The sequence below is a fragment of the Ascidiella aspersa genome, chromosome 1 (assembly GCF_963924565.1).
Source record: "Ascidiella aspersa chromosome 1, kaAscAspe10.2, whole genome shotgun sequence".
In the NCBI taxonomy this organism is placed as follows: Eukaryota; Metazoa; Chordata; class Ascidiacea; order Phlebobranchia; family Ascidiidae; genus Ascidiella; species Ascidiella aspersa.
This window is the reverse complement of record NC_139447.1, coordinates 32456441-32469502: the sequence shown is the minus strand read 5'-3', so window position 1 is coordinate 32469502 and position 13062 is coordinate 32456441. Positions and strand designations below refer to the sequence as shown.

General features: G+C 36.6%; 1 protein-coding gene across 1 annotated transcript in view; it reads right to left on the bottom strand.

The window, feature by feature from the left end:
• LOC146169818 (WD repeat and HMG-box DNA-binding protein 1-like) overlaps positions 1 to 12285 on the bottom strand; it is a 35688-nt gene extending 23403 nt beyond the window's left edge. Inside the window, exons 1-17 of the mRNA XM_083387456.1 lie at positions 12209 to 12285; positions 12026 to 12137; positions 11345 to 11496; positions 10670 to 10775; positions 10504 to 10554; positions 10358 to 10425; positions 10000 to 10120; positions 9664 to 9770; positions 8492 to 8630; positions 7440 to 7526; positions 6998 to 7100; positions 5421 to 5659; positions 4209 to 4393; positions 3570 to 3664; positions 2638 to 2790; positions 1934 to 2172; positions 748 to 924 (exon numbers count right to left, since the gene is read on the bottom strand). Coding sequence (XP_083243582.1) covers positions 748 to 924; positions 1934 to 2172; positions 2638 to 2790; positions 3570 to 3664; positions 4209 to 4393; positions 5421 to 5659; positions 6998 to 7100; positions 7440 to 7526; positions 8492 to 8630; positions 9664 to 9770; positions 10000 to 10120; positions 10358 to 10425; positions 10504 to 10554; positions 10670 to 10775; positions 11345 to 11496; positions 12026 to 12137; positions 12209 to 12285 — 2211 coding nt within the window. The remainder of the gene's footprint in view (positions 1 to 747; positions 925 to 1933; positions 2173 to 2637; positions 2791 to 3569; positions 3665 to 4208; positions 4394 to 5420; positions 5660 to 6997; positions 7101 to 7439; positions 7527 to 8491; positions 8631 to 9663; positions 9771 to 9999; positions 10121 to 10357; positions 10426 to 10503; positions 10555 to 10669; positions 10776 to 11344; positions 11497 to 12025; positions 12138 to 12208) is intronic.
• Positions 12286 to 13062: the final 777 nt, after the last annotated feature.

Genomic DNA, 13062 nt, shown 5'->3' with positions numbered 1-13062 from the left:
CTCCATAGATAATTTAATCGCCGCTTTAACCAGCTTTTGTATAAATGGTGAAAAATGCAAACACAAAGGCAAAAAATGGAAGATACAAAAGCAAAGCAAACGAATTTAGACAAAGCAATATGTTGCCCAAAAAGCTATTTTCGTTCAACTTAGTGTGCTAATTTCACCAACATTTATTTGAAGCATATTCTGAAAATTAACAGCGAGTTAGGATGCGGACAATCATCAGGTTGTTTCGTACGAATTGTGTTCAAAATATATTATTGTTTCCTTAAAAACTTCCAATTTTGTCTTAACTTCTTCGTAACAAATTAAAAGTAATAGAGGACACCATTATAACGGATTGCCTATATCAGAGACGTCCGCATTAAGTTATCAATACACGTCCGATCATATGGTGGTGTCGATCCCGGTCCAAAACCAAATAAATTTGTGCATTTCAACAGTGGTTTGTTATCCAATGCAGTTTTTTTTTTTACCCTTATCTTTTTTCCTGTTAAATCTTAGAAAACGTAGATAAAAATAGGCCTCACGAAAAGCAAATTAGGGTTAACAACCTGGAAAATTAACTTTGCACTTTTCAGTTTTATCAATTTTACTGACGATAGCAGTGACGTAAGTTGGTGTCGCATAGGGCGCCCGTACGTTTGTCGCTAATATCGGGCATCGTTGTTGTAATAAAAAATGCCTAATTATAATTAGTCGAGTTAGTCAGAGTTTTCACAAAGACCAACTACAACAACCCACCTCGTATTTGCCTTTGTCGCTCCCCATCTCGCACAGGGGCAGCTTGTAGGCCAGCACGGCCAGGGTGGGCCGGGGCAGGGTTTGGGGGTAGTTGAGCCCCTTGCAGAGAATGCACCTCACCTGCTGGGGGTTCTCGTGCAGACCCACAACCCAGTAGTGGTCGTAGCGGCTTTTTGTCTAATCACAAAGCAAACAGAAGGCAATTATAAATCATTTCTTAAGTCACACCATATTACACATTACTATTATCAACGTTTTTTTGTTTGCTGTTAGTTCATTGCGCAAAAAAATGAGTTACACTTTTTGAACGCTGTTTTGGCTTCCTCGCTTCTAATTCAATTTTTGTAGGAAAGTATTTCTGACAACATTTCGGCTACAAATTCAAACTGGTTTAAAAAGTGGTTGGATATACGAATGCCTGTTATACAGGGATTTTTTTAAGAAAAAACATTATACAGCTTTGAAATAATAAACCTAATTTTTGATACCCTATATGCGTAGCGCAAAATTTGTGGCCTTTAAATAAAAAGTGCTGATTAAACTGAACATTGGAAATCAGCTTATTTAAAGTAAGATTAAAAGCGAAACTCGTGTTGGCCTGGTGCAAAGAAATTTTAAACCAATTGCACAGATTTAGGTTTTTATTTAACATGTTATTTTTGAGGCAAATGAAAAAAAAATCACAAAGTGCATATGTGCATCTAACTTTCTAATTCTAAAAAAGTTGTGACGTTACCAAGTTGAATTTTTTTACACAGTCCTTGTATTGGCTACACCTTTCCAGCAAACACGCATTTAGCAGAAAATATTTAAAAAAACATTAAATGGCCCAATAAGTAAATTTAAACCTATTCACACTGGAAACAAAAAATCAGCCACAAATCCTTTAGAACCAGGGGTGCGAGAACTGTTTCACGGGGGTGTGGGGATGAGTCAGACACAGAAAATGTATTACTGTAATATATTTTTTCGCTCGGTTAAAAAAATTTACTTCACATTTCAGTTTTGTGTTATTGTGTTAACAGTTACTTGCATAAATATAAAATTACGATGGTTTTGTTATTTAAGCAATTCTTGAAGGGGTGCGAGAATTGGTTGGTGATTTGGGAAGGGGTGAAGCAAGGAAAAAGGTTAAGAACCACTGCTTTAAAATCAAAACAAATCAAAGGATAAACGTAAGACTCACAAGTTCCTTGGTCCGGAGCACCACGGTCCAGGTGGAGCAAAAGGCGCGATTCATCATCCGAATCACCCCCAGGTTATCCACCGTGGCCGGGGTACCCTCGGCGCTGAACCCCAACCAGTGGAGGGTGGACCCCGAGCTGATGGGTAGGGGCTGACCCCCGACCACCTTCCGGGGCTTGCATCCACCCCCGGCCCCCAACTCGAGGAGGGTAAAACCCAGACATTGGTTGGAGCCGAAACCTGAAGTTGGGTTTGCATTATTGTAAGTGTATTTCGTTTATGAATGTAGTAGTTCACTATTTAGATTAGAATTAGAATTAGCTACATTTTGCTCAAGTTCTTAAAATTAAAAACTATTATCTATAGTTGTCTAAGTCTCGTTTTGTTTGCCAGAATAAATAGTTTAATATTACTGTTCAAATTACCGTAATCGTTGAGAACGTTGTTTGTCAAAATAATTCTTAAACATTGAAGGTTAAAAATAAAAAAAATAAAAAAAATTGCTTAAACTAAGTGAGTGAATTCGACGAGTCATGACTTAATATAACTGTAAGGTTATCTATTAGATTTAAAACTATCTTTTTAGTCTAACACAAAACTGAAGAGGGAATAATTATTTAACGATTCAACTTTCGGTCGAAAACGTCAAAGACGAGTTTTACTCCCAAAACGTGTTACGTCAAAGCAAATGACGTATCGCCAAACCTTGCGTGACGTGATAGCAGACGATCAGCTGATCGGTGTGCGCTGCCATGGCAACCACCGGGCCCGGGATGCTGAAGATCTGCCGCTGGGTGCCGCCAAGTGAAAAGAGTCGGACTTGTAACGCATCAGTGCACACAGCGATCCAACAATCGCCTGCAGAAGAAATAATACTGCCAACATTTCCTGAATAATATGCCTATGCGATATAGAATTTTAATTTAAAACAACCTCGTGCAATGTTAAGATTTCACCAACCCAGAATCACAATAAATCAACTTTTTAATATAATCAAACTTTAAAGTTCAAAGACTGGAAACAAGCGGCGCTTTTGACAAATGTAAGAAACTCTGACCTGATAAAGCTCGGTTGTGCGAAAGCATTAAATTACAATTTGTCGACAGTGGCACTTGTTTTTGAATCAAAAAATTATGACAGTTGGCGCTATTTTACGAGATATTCCATATCTACTTTACATAAGTATTTAAAGCGTCTGGGTAAAATTTATGTCTCGCCGTTCGTCGCTTTACCAAGGTAGTGTTAAGCCAGTTTATGCGGCCACTGTCTTATTTTTTTTTAATTACTCTCGCCATTTTTGCAAACCTGTAATATAGCGTGGAAAGACTTCGTTTGTAGCGGGTAATAAGCTGTTAAAAACGCAAAAGAATGGTGTCAACGCAACCTGGCGGTTTTCCAAATAAACAGCTCCTAAGCACCCTATTGAAGTGTCATGACATATTATCCCATTATAAATAATGGGTGAAAAAATGAGTTTGCTAATTTAAAACGGCCTTGCGAACTAAGCTAGTTTAGCCCAAATACAATTAAGGGTAACCTGACAGTTTGAAACTGGCCAATCTATGCTTTAAAATGGCAAATTTACATAGCGCCTTTCAATGGGTCGGGGCAAACCTCGGATCTATAATTGATCTCACCTGTTGCGATGGCCTGAATATCCTCTCCCTCCGGCATGTCGATAGCCCAATCCTTGTTGTTGTCCCAAGACGAAAAGTGGACGCACTTCAGTTTGCTGAAAGTGTCACACAAATAGGCGTATTATTTTTTACTGCGTTGTTAAATTGCAGGATAATACTTAAAAACCACACAAAAAATCAACTTAGTTATGATAAGCTTAAGGCTAAACCTAACGCCATAACATTTTTATACAAGTTTGGACAATACAGAATATGTAAAGGGGTTATATATTAAATATACTTCATTGAAAAACCCAGATAAGTTGAAAAACAGTAAATTAAGGACACTTAAGTTATTCCATCCTCTTAATCTATCACTACTTACTTTACATTACACCAAAAGTCATCACAAACTTGTCGATCAATGATGCAAGCAAGAAAGGCAAGAAAAACAACTAAAGCCTTTATTGAGGTTTAAACTCACGAACTCCGGTCAAGACGGACCCTCGCTCTACCAACTGAGCGACACAAGCTCAGACAAGAGCGAGTAGAGAAACAACCATGACGCAACATTATGTTAGTCGAGCAACCTCACATGTAAAGGGATCTACAGCACCATTGCAGATCCTCTTCAAAGTGAAGTAAAAACGACCTCATTACCTTGCCACGTCATCATTGGCCTGTGAAGCAAGCACGGCAGCGCTGGACGACAGGTCTGCCATGGTGAATCGTTCGGTGTTGCTGATGTGCAGGGGGTGGTGCGTCTGTGCGTCGTGGAACTCGACGTCGATCGCGTTCTCCAGTTCGTCGTCATAGCAACGGATGACGCCCACCGCGTTCCAAACCTGGCAAAAAGTTTTTTTTACCAGCATTAGTTAAATTTCTAGAATTATACGTCAAGGAAGAGCGGTTAAGGCTCTTCTTAGTTGTAGGAAGTTTTATTTTATGCAAGGCGTCGTATTGGCAGTATAGCAAATGTAGTTTGCCGTAAATATAGAGATCGACCGATATCACTTTTTCTTCAGACCGATAATGATAACCGATTTTTTAGGTTTGGGCTTTTTGCCAACCGAATACCGATTTTTTTATATATCTGGGATATGTTAATAAAATAAATTAAAATAAAATAGAAATTACATTTCAGTTTAACTAGAGTTATTCAACTCCTATTTTGCATATCGACGTTACATGATGCTGAACAAAAAAAAATGCCTGTTGTAGGGAAAATCATATTTTCATAACAAAATATCGGCCTAAATATACCGATACCTATATATCGCTCAATCTCTAGATGGCCTGTAAAAAAGTGGGTGACATTCGTCGACGGTTTAAATAGGTGTTTACTTGTTTTCCAAATTATGGAAAAAAACAGCACCAAGTCGAAGATACAAAAAGCACAAAAATCCGACAATAGAGCCTATACTCACTACTAAATTGCGAGGCACGCAAAAATAGCGCAAAATCTTTTAAAATGTCAACCGTAACTCGCCCGGGCGGTGCGACCGAAAATGTCAAAAGTGAATCAACTTTTTGAAATTGGCAAAACTGGCAAAACTGTTTCTTTCCATTTTGTTCACTTTGTGGAATTGCAACCAGCGGTAAGGAGGCACGTAAAAATCGAAAAAAAAACACTAACGCTGTAGACGCAAGATATGCAAAAATCTTAACTTTTAGCCTTGAAAGAAGATTACCTCACGCACGCACGCACGCACGCACGCACGCACGCACGCACGCAATACGTCTCACCATGAACCTTTGTGACAAATGCACGGGTGTAGACGAGAAATAAGCGAATATCTCCACGTTTTTCCTTTTGGGAAAGATTACCTCACACACCCGCACTCACGTCTCACACACAAACACACGTCTCACCATGAACCTGTGCGACAAATGCACAGGAGTAGATCCGGGCTGGAATGGAGGTTGCATGTTGGACGCCTGGACACGTGAAGACCCGACAGCCGCAGCAGCGTTGCCCGTGGCAACAGAGGAAGCGTCATCATCGATGATCCCCGACCCTGGAGGTCCGGATTGAAGAGGAGGGATGGTAGGGGGAGCAAGGTGGTCCAGGTCGTCATTTGCAAACACGTCCAGAGTTGAAGGAATGGGGGCTGGCGAATTTACGGAGAGGGTTATTGTTGTTTCTCATAAGGTTGAAGTTTATTTCAAACTATTGCTTGGGGTAAGTAATTCTAAATATTTTTATCCTGGAGCGTCCCGTTTGCCTCATTGGGGCAATCGAGGAGAACAATATTTTTTAAAACAAGGAATTACCGTTTAACAATACAGTAACAAACCAGTACTGATAAAATCTACCTACGGGTAACAAGCTATCTTATTTAATATTATCATCAACACTTAATTAAAAGTATGTGCACCGGCTAAGATAAAGTATGTGCACCGGCTAAGATTATCAGTAGTTCGTTAACTAAGTGTGGTGCAGAGTCTAACTCCAGGGGTTGGTGGCTGGTGATTTCGCAGAGGATAATGTTGTTGTGGTAAATTTGTGTCGTGTACCTTATTTTATGTTATTTATTACGCTATGTCTCATTTGTGACTTGTAGTGCTGCAGGTGATGTTTAGTTTAAAGTTTAAACACAGTTAATTAAAGCCTGGCAAACCCTAGGTCACCGCGGTTGTTCTATAACAGCGGTTCTTAAACTTGGGTCCGCGAGACAACTTTCGGGGTCCGCGAAGCATCTATAACAAACAATCAACACGACGCTTCTGACGAAGAAAACTTTTAGTGCAATAAAATTTTCAGGCAACTTACTTTTCAAAACAAAGCTGAATATAGTTGTTCATTAAAATTATTGTGCGCTTAGAGCTGATTTGTCCATTGTGACGTCATAGTGTTGCGTTGTGCTAATGAGAATTGCGTTTTCATAGCTTGCTGCGATGACACTGTAGGCTGTACGGTCAGTCACGGTTTTAAAACTGTTCGTGATTGCTTTACTCAAATAAAGTGATTCGTTAGAGGTTAACATACCCGAGCTGATAGCAAAGAAAAAAAAGTGCACCAGTCCCATTTATACCATTAAAAACAAATGTTATTTTGTGTATATTTTTGAGGGACCGTGAGCAATTTAAAAAGTTGCTAAGGGGCCGTTGCGTAATTTTTTTTTAAAGTTTGAGAACCACTGTTCTATAATCTATTCCTTTCATTGCAAACCAAAGACAAAATGGCTGTATCTGTTTGGTGTTAGATGGGCATGATAGCACCCTAGTATCGCTATGCTAAAATAAGCCAAAAAGTGTTGTTTTTCTTTCGGAAATTCGTATACAATCTAGTTGCGTTGAATAGCAAACTGCAACAAAAAAGGCTAAATCTGTTTACTATCGCAATGGCACAGAAACAGTTCATTATTATCGGACAACAACCGATACTACAGTTGACACCGGACTTTCGATCAGATCCAATACTATCAGACATCAAAAGCTGGACCCACGCAAGTCTGACGATTGCGTGGCGTCTCTTCGTGAACCTGCGTCGCTGTCATTATCGCTGTCATCCAGGACGCGCTGTCGCTTCTTAGAAGATGGTACGTCATCCTGGAACACAATCAAAGGCACTTTTCTCAAGAGGGTAATTAAATAATAAATGAATGACCGTAATATATGTAATATATGTACTGGCTAGAGGAGCAGTGCTCCTAACACTTATATCGCATGCGGCTCACTGACAATGTTTCTAAAAATTCGATGGCGCATAAACACAATGGGGACATTGAAAAAAATATATTAAAATGTCTACAAAAACACCTTATTTATAATAAAAATGTTATTGAGGATACATGGTAAACACAGAGCTTAGTTTCGGGACCTTTCAGTCAAAATAATTGATTGAAGTCAAATATATTTGTTTAACGAAGAAATAGAAACTTATTTTACCTTGTCTTCGTCTGCCATGAGATCGACCATCATATTGTCATCGTCATCATCAAACAATGCATTTAGGTCTTCGTTCTCTGTTGCTCTCTGGCAAATAACGCATCAAATGTTAAAGGTAAAAGGAATGGCAAAACTTAAACACGCTATAGACTCGATCGAGTAAGAAGTATTGCGCAATTATATGCTGAATACTCGGTTGCGGTTTATGACGTCATTGTAGACTTAATTAAATGGAAGCGCTACCTTTAAATAACGGTAATTGTTTTTAATATTAGAAAACGAATACAATGTTGGACGTGTACAGGACGCATGTTTTTGCCGTTTGAACAAAAATTAATTTAAAAATATTTGATAAAAAATGTATTTTTAACAGCATGAAAAGTTTGGTTGATACCGAAATGAGACCAATTACTCCAGTCCAGCGGTTCTCAACCAGTGGGCCATTGACACTTTTTAGATGGGCCACAGACCAATTTAAAAAAGCTAGATTTATTAAACAATTTAGTTTCATTTGTGTCACTATACCTAATTTTACAGAAATGATGGCTTGGGAAGGAATTGAGAAGGAATGTAAATGAAACCTAAATTTATTGTTTAGAAGCAAGTAACTCACTAATGCACGGTTGAATAAACAATCTGTTTTGATATATGCTCTGATATTTTTTGTTCCAAACCTTTTTTATATTTTGTTCTTTCATAAAAACTATTGGGCCACAGCATTTTTGTGCAACGAAAATGGGCCACGAGAGAAAAAAAGGTTGAGAACCACTGGTCTAGTCTAAGTCAATGGTTCTTAAGCTATTTTCATAATTTGTTTGTAGTTTTGTTGTTAAAATTTGTAAAAACATATTGTGGAGAGGTTGGCATATCATTCTGTTCTGACTAAACAACAAAAAAGTCGGCCGTAATAAATGACAAATATTGTCCAAAAAATATGAAAGCAAAATTAACAATCAAAGCAACATGAAACCAATAAAATCATTACAAAAAGTTAAATAGTGGAGTAGCCTCACTTTTTAGTTAATATTTTAAGTACTTAAATTACTGCATACCTTTTTAGTGGGCTGTTCTGTTGGGACAACGTTATCGAGCACTCCCATCTGACCTCTGGTGTCCGAAATAGCGAGAGAGTTGTTTTCCTTTGGGTTCCAAGCTATCGAGCTGATGCAAGACTTCAATGGGTGCTGCTCTCTGAACAATGAATATGCTAAAGATACATTTTGGCATCTATGCTTTTTGGGCATGCTTAAACAAGATGCTAAAAGTTAACTGAGACTTTTTTTTTTTTTTATTATATTACCAATGCCTGAACTTTTTAGAGAGAAAATAAACTTAATTGATCCAACTGCAATAAATTAAATACTTGGTAATTATTAATGAAATAATACAGTTAGGGCATTCAACACTGATAACAACTAACTAAAATGTTTTTTTTGACAAAATTATATTTAGGAGTAAAATCCCAACTATAACAATATAAACTGCCATCTGCAGACTTATGTGTTAAGCACCCCAGCAATCCAACACCCTTGTATATTCCTATATCATAGTGTTCTAAAATATCAAGCAATTTTTTAGGGATGTCCGACACTTGACATTTTATTCCATGCCGATACCTAATATTTAAGACAAAAAGTATCGTGATTTGATACTAAATGACGTCATCCCTATGCTCAAATAAGAAGAATTTATCAAATTGAAGTTTAAAAGTTCAAATGTATTGTTTTCAGGTTATTGAGCCAACTTTGTTTTAAGCAGAATTTGCTAATCTACAGTATTTCAATGAACACTTTTTTCAAGGGAAAAATCACAGTCTCGGATGGCAAATCATGGCTAAAACACTCATATCAATTTGGCATGATAAATACTCTCTCTTGGCATTGGGTATTGGTTCTGATCTAAAGTTATGAGAAAATATTATAGCCGTCTAGCTACTATAATATTTTCACAGTCCAAGCCCAATAATGAAATGTAAATGAATATGCTAAAGATACTATTTGGCCTACAATTATGGCGAAAACGCCTATTTGAATTTAGCATCGGACGGGTACTGATTATAACGTTTATTTGTTTTTTATATTATTATTTGTAATGTACCGATACTGTCACTTGGAACCGGGTATCGGCTCAGATGCAAAATCATCGCTATCCCTAGCTACTATATTAATTGACTAAACAGTTCAAGTCCAGTAAGTATAGATAGAAGTTCAGATCTTATTCTTACTTCCTCACACACTCTTGGGTCTCAGCGTCCCACACAACAATCCATCCGTCAACTGAACCAGCGGCTACAAACCGGCCGCAAAGAGAAAAGGCACAGCACTGAAATGCCTGTATGAAAAAAAAGGTACAGGATTTACCTATGATTGAAACTTTCAAAAAACAATAAAAATAAAATTTTTAAGAAAATATATAACAATTTAAGAAACAAGTGCAAAATTCATAGTAAGGAAAAAAGGCTTATTTTAAAATAAATGTACAAAAATTCAGGTTGCAAAAAGTCAGAAAGCGAAAAAAATTAGGCAAGACATTTCAACTTTTTTTTGAAAACTAAACCCACCTTTGACGTAACGTCACATTTGAATGTGTGAGCTACTTGCCAGGTGAGCCGGGAGTAAAGGGCAATTCCATCTGGAACCGGCACAGCCACGTCTTCGCCGGTCGCAGGTCGCCAGCATAACCTTCATTTTTGTAAGTTAAAAAAAATTGAATAAAGGGTATATCATGTTGACAGCTTTACACACTACTTCTATAGCAGGATTTGAAATTTTAAATAGTGAAATTTTTTTTTAATATACTAAAACTTTTCAGAAGTCTAGCTATAAATACTTAATCGATATACAGTGTTCTACAATAATTTTTTATATTTTCCTAAAGTAGCTATGCAGGTTTTAGTTACGTTCAACACATGCACTCACTTTCCAAGGCTCTCAGAGTTTCCAATGTCATTTGAGGGTTTTAATATCTTCACCGTAAACACAGTTTCCTAAAAAATAGCATAAATGAGTTTATTTGTCAATATTCCATAATAAAAGGAAACAAATGCACAAACAAACAAACTTACCTGATTTGATAAGTTCCAAATTTTCAAAGTGCCGTCGCAGCTAACTGATGCCTAAAAAAGTTACTAACTTTAGAAAAAAAATGAAACAACAAAGTAGCATTTAAATACCAAAGTGTTAAAAATAGCATTTTTAGCAAACATAACATTGCAAAACACGTTTTCTCACCAAGAATTCATCCATTGGATCAAGAGCAACACTCAAAACAGGAGCTTGATGACCGAGAAAGCACTTTTGCTTTCCTTCAGAGTTTACAATTTTCAGGTCAAAGTCACTGAAATAAAAGTTTGCTGGATAAAGATTGAGATATATGCTTACATGCCTGATTGCTGCGATGTGTAACTATTCGATTTATCTGTTTTGTGCCATATACTTAAGACTCTATGTAAGCTTGTGCTTTGAAAGTAATACACATCAACCTGGTCGTTTTCATTGATTTTAGGGTTTTGTGTGTTTGGCAAATGTTATGTTAGAGGAATAAATCTGGTTCAACCTAAGTTGCAGTATGACTTTTTCAACTTTATTCAGTCAACTATACTGACAAGTTTAAGCTAGGAGCATCGAGAAGTAAGAAGCATCAAACTGTTCAAGATGAAGTGATAGTCATCTTGGTAAATTACCATCATCTTGGTAGTATTGTGTTGAGAGAAAATACAATAACTTGGGATGTAAATATAATTCAAGTAAAAAACAAAGAGATAATTTAAACAGAAGATATCAAACAAAATTCTACAACAAGCATAATAAGTTTCCTAATTAAACATGTAATTCCAAATTGAATACCCCACCCCTAATTCTCACAAAAAACATAAAATACACATTCTTAAAGAACAATGCCTATACCTTGAACCAGCAGCGACAAACTTTTTAGACTCAGATACAGCGAGGCAAGTCACATTCCCAGTGAATCGAGCAAGTATTCCATTTGCATCTCCACTTGGGAACTCGTAGCGATCAACAGAGTTGTTGTCAGTGGCAACAAACAAATTTTCATTCTATCAACAGAAAATACTTAAATTATCACGCTTTTTTTTTAAGAACTCTCGCAACTGTATGCTAAAGCGCACTATTATATTTGCACCAATTATGTGTTTATGACACAAGTTAAAAAAAGACAATGAGTTCAGGCAAACTTTTACAAAATTATAAAATAATAAAAACAAATTAAAAAAAATGTATGTAACAAAGTTAAAAACTAGGTTGGAAAGTAAGGCCTAGATAAATCCCCCGCGCAGTGTCCCGCTTGGCCGCGGTAATAGCCCCGCATTTCATGTAAAATCTACGTAAAAGGCAGTCAGCCGCGAAAAACTTACATCGCGTTTTCAGTATAGTACTCCATTTTTACCCGTGCAAATTTTACAAATAACGTTATTACAGTAGCGCAAATTTGGGCAGAAATGTTATTACAGCTGCGCAATTTCAAGCTGCAAATCGTCTCCCCTACGCAAAATCCAAAGTTTCCAATCTGGGTTGAATACAATATTAAAGCATTACATACAGCTACAAAATCAATAATTTCTGAACCTGAATTGCGACGCTGTACACTCTTTCTCCTGATTTAATGCTGGTAGGTTTGTCATCATTGACATCACTCCAGATCTTTACTGTTCCGTCGTAACCACAGGACACCACATGTCTGTGTGAGAACAATAAAAACACTTTAGCTTTAAGTTAAGAACATGAACATAAAATGTTGTATACACTTACTCTCCGCTGTCATCATAACAAACAGTAGACAGACCTTCGCTGTGACCATAGCGCAAAACCAAATCATCTTCACCCATTGCACAATATTTATAAAATTATTCTGAAAAATTGATGTAAAAAGTAAAAAAAGTTTTCAATTAAGCTAGAGCAGGCATTTTTATCAGATTTTGGCATGCAGAGTAAAATGTTAATGATGCTTCAAACTTTTTGCATAATATAATATTAAACAGTTATCTTAACTTATAATAAGTAAGACCCTATCATTTTAAACTATGGTAAGACGTAAGAGTGTGGGAGTTATTTGTTTAAATGCGGCCAGGATACAAAATCTGTTTGGCGGCTTTGAAAAACTAACTACCACTTGGGGCAATACATTATTCCAAGTGGTTATTGGTTTTTGAAAATTCAGGCAGAAAAATTACTAAACGATTTCACAATAGAGCATTCGCATAAATGCTTAACTCACACAACTTATAAAGGCAAACATAACAGTAAAACGGTGGCGGTTTTAAGTTTTCGTTGAGGTAACCATGACACCATGTTAATCATTGGGCTTTCAACAATGATTTTCCCACACTAAACGGCTTTAGTTAAACACAAACGTTAGTTTCAAACTATAAGTACAGCAATAAAGAATTATTAAAATATTTTTTATTATTCCCCGGTAAAGTTTCGCGCCAGATCCGAGTAAACATTTACGTCAAACCATAGAATACTAATTGGTATTCTATGGTCAAACAAATATTGTCGTAATGGTGAATAAATGCAAAATATTCTATTATTACTATTATATAGATTGAATTTGCAATTATTTACCAATAAAAATGAAAAATATATACTAATTTACGTTTAAT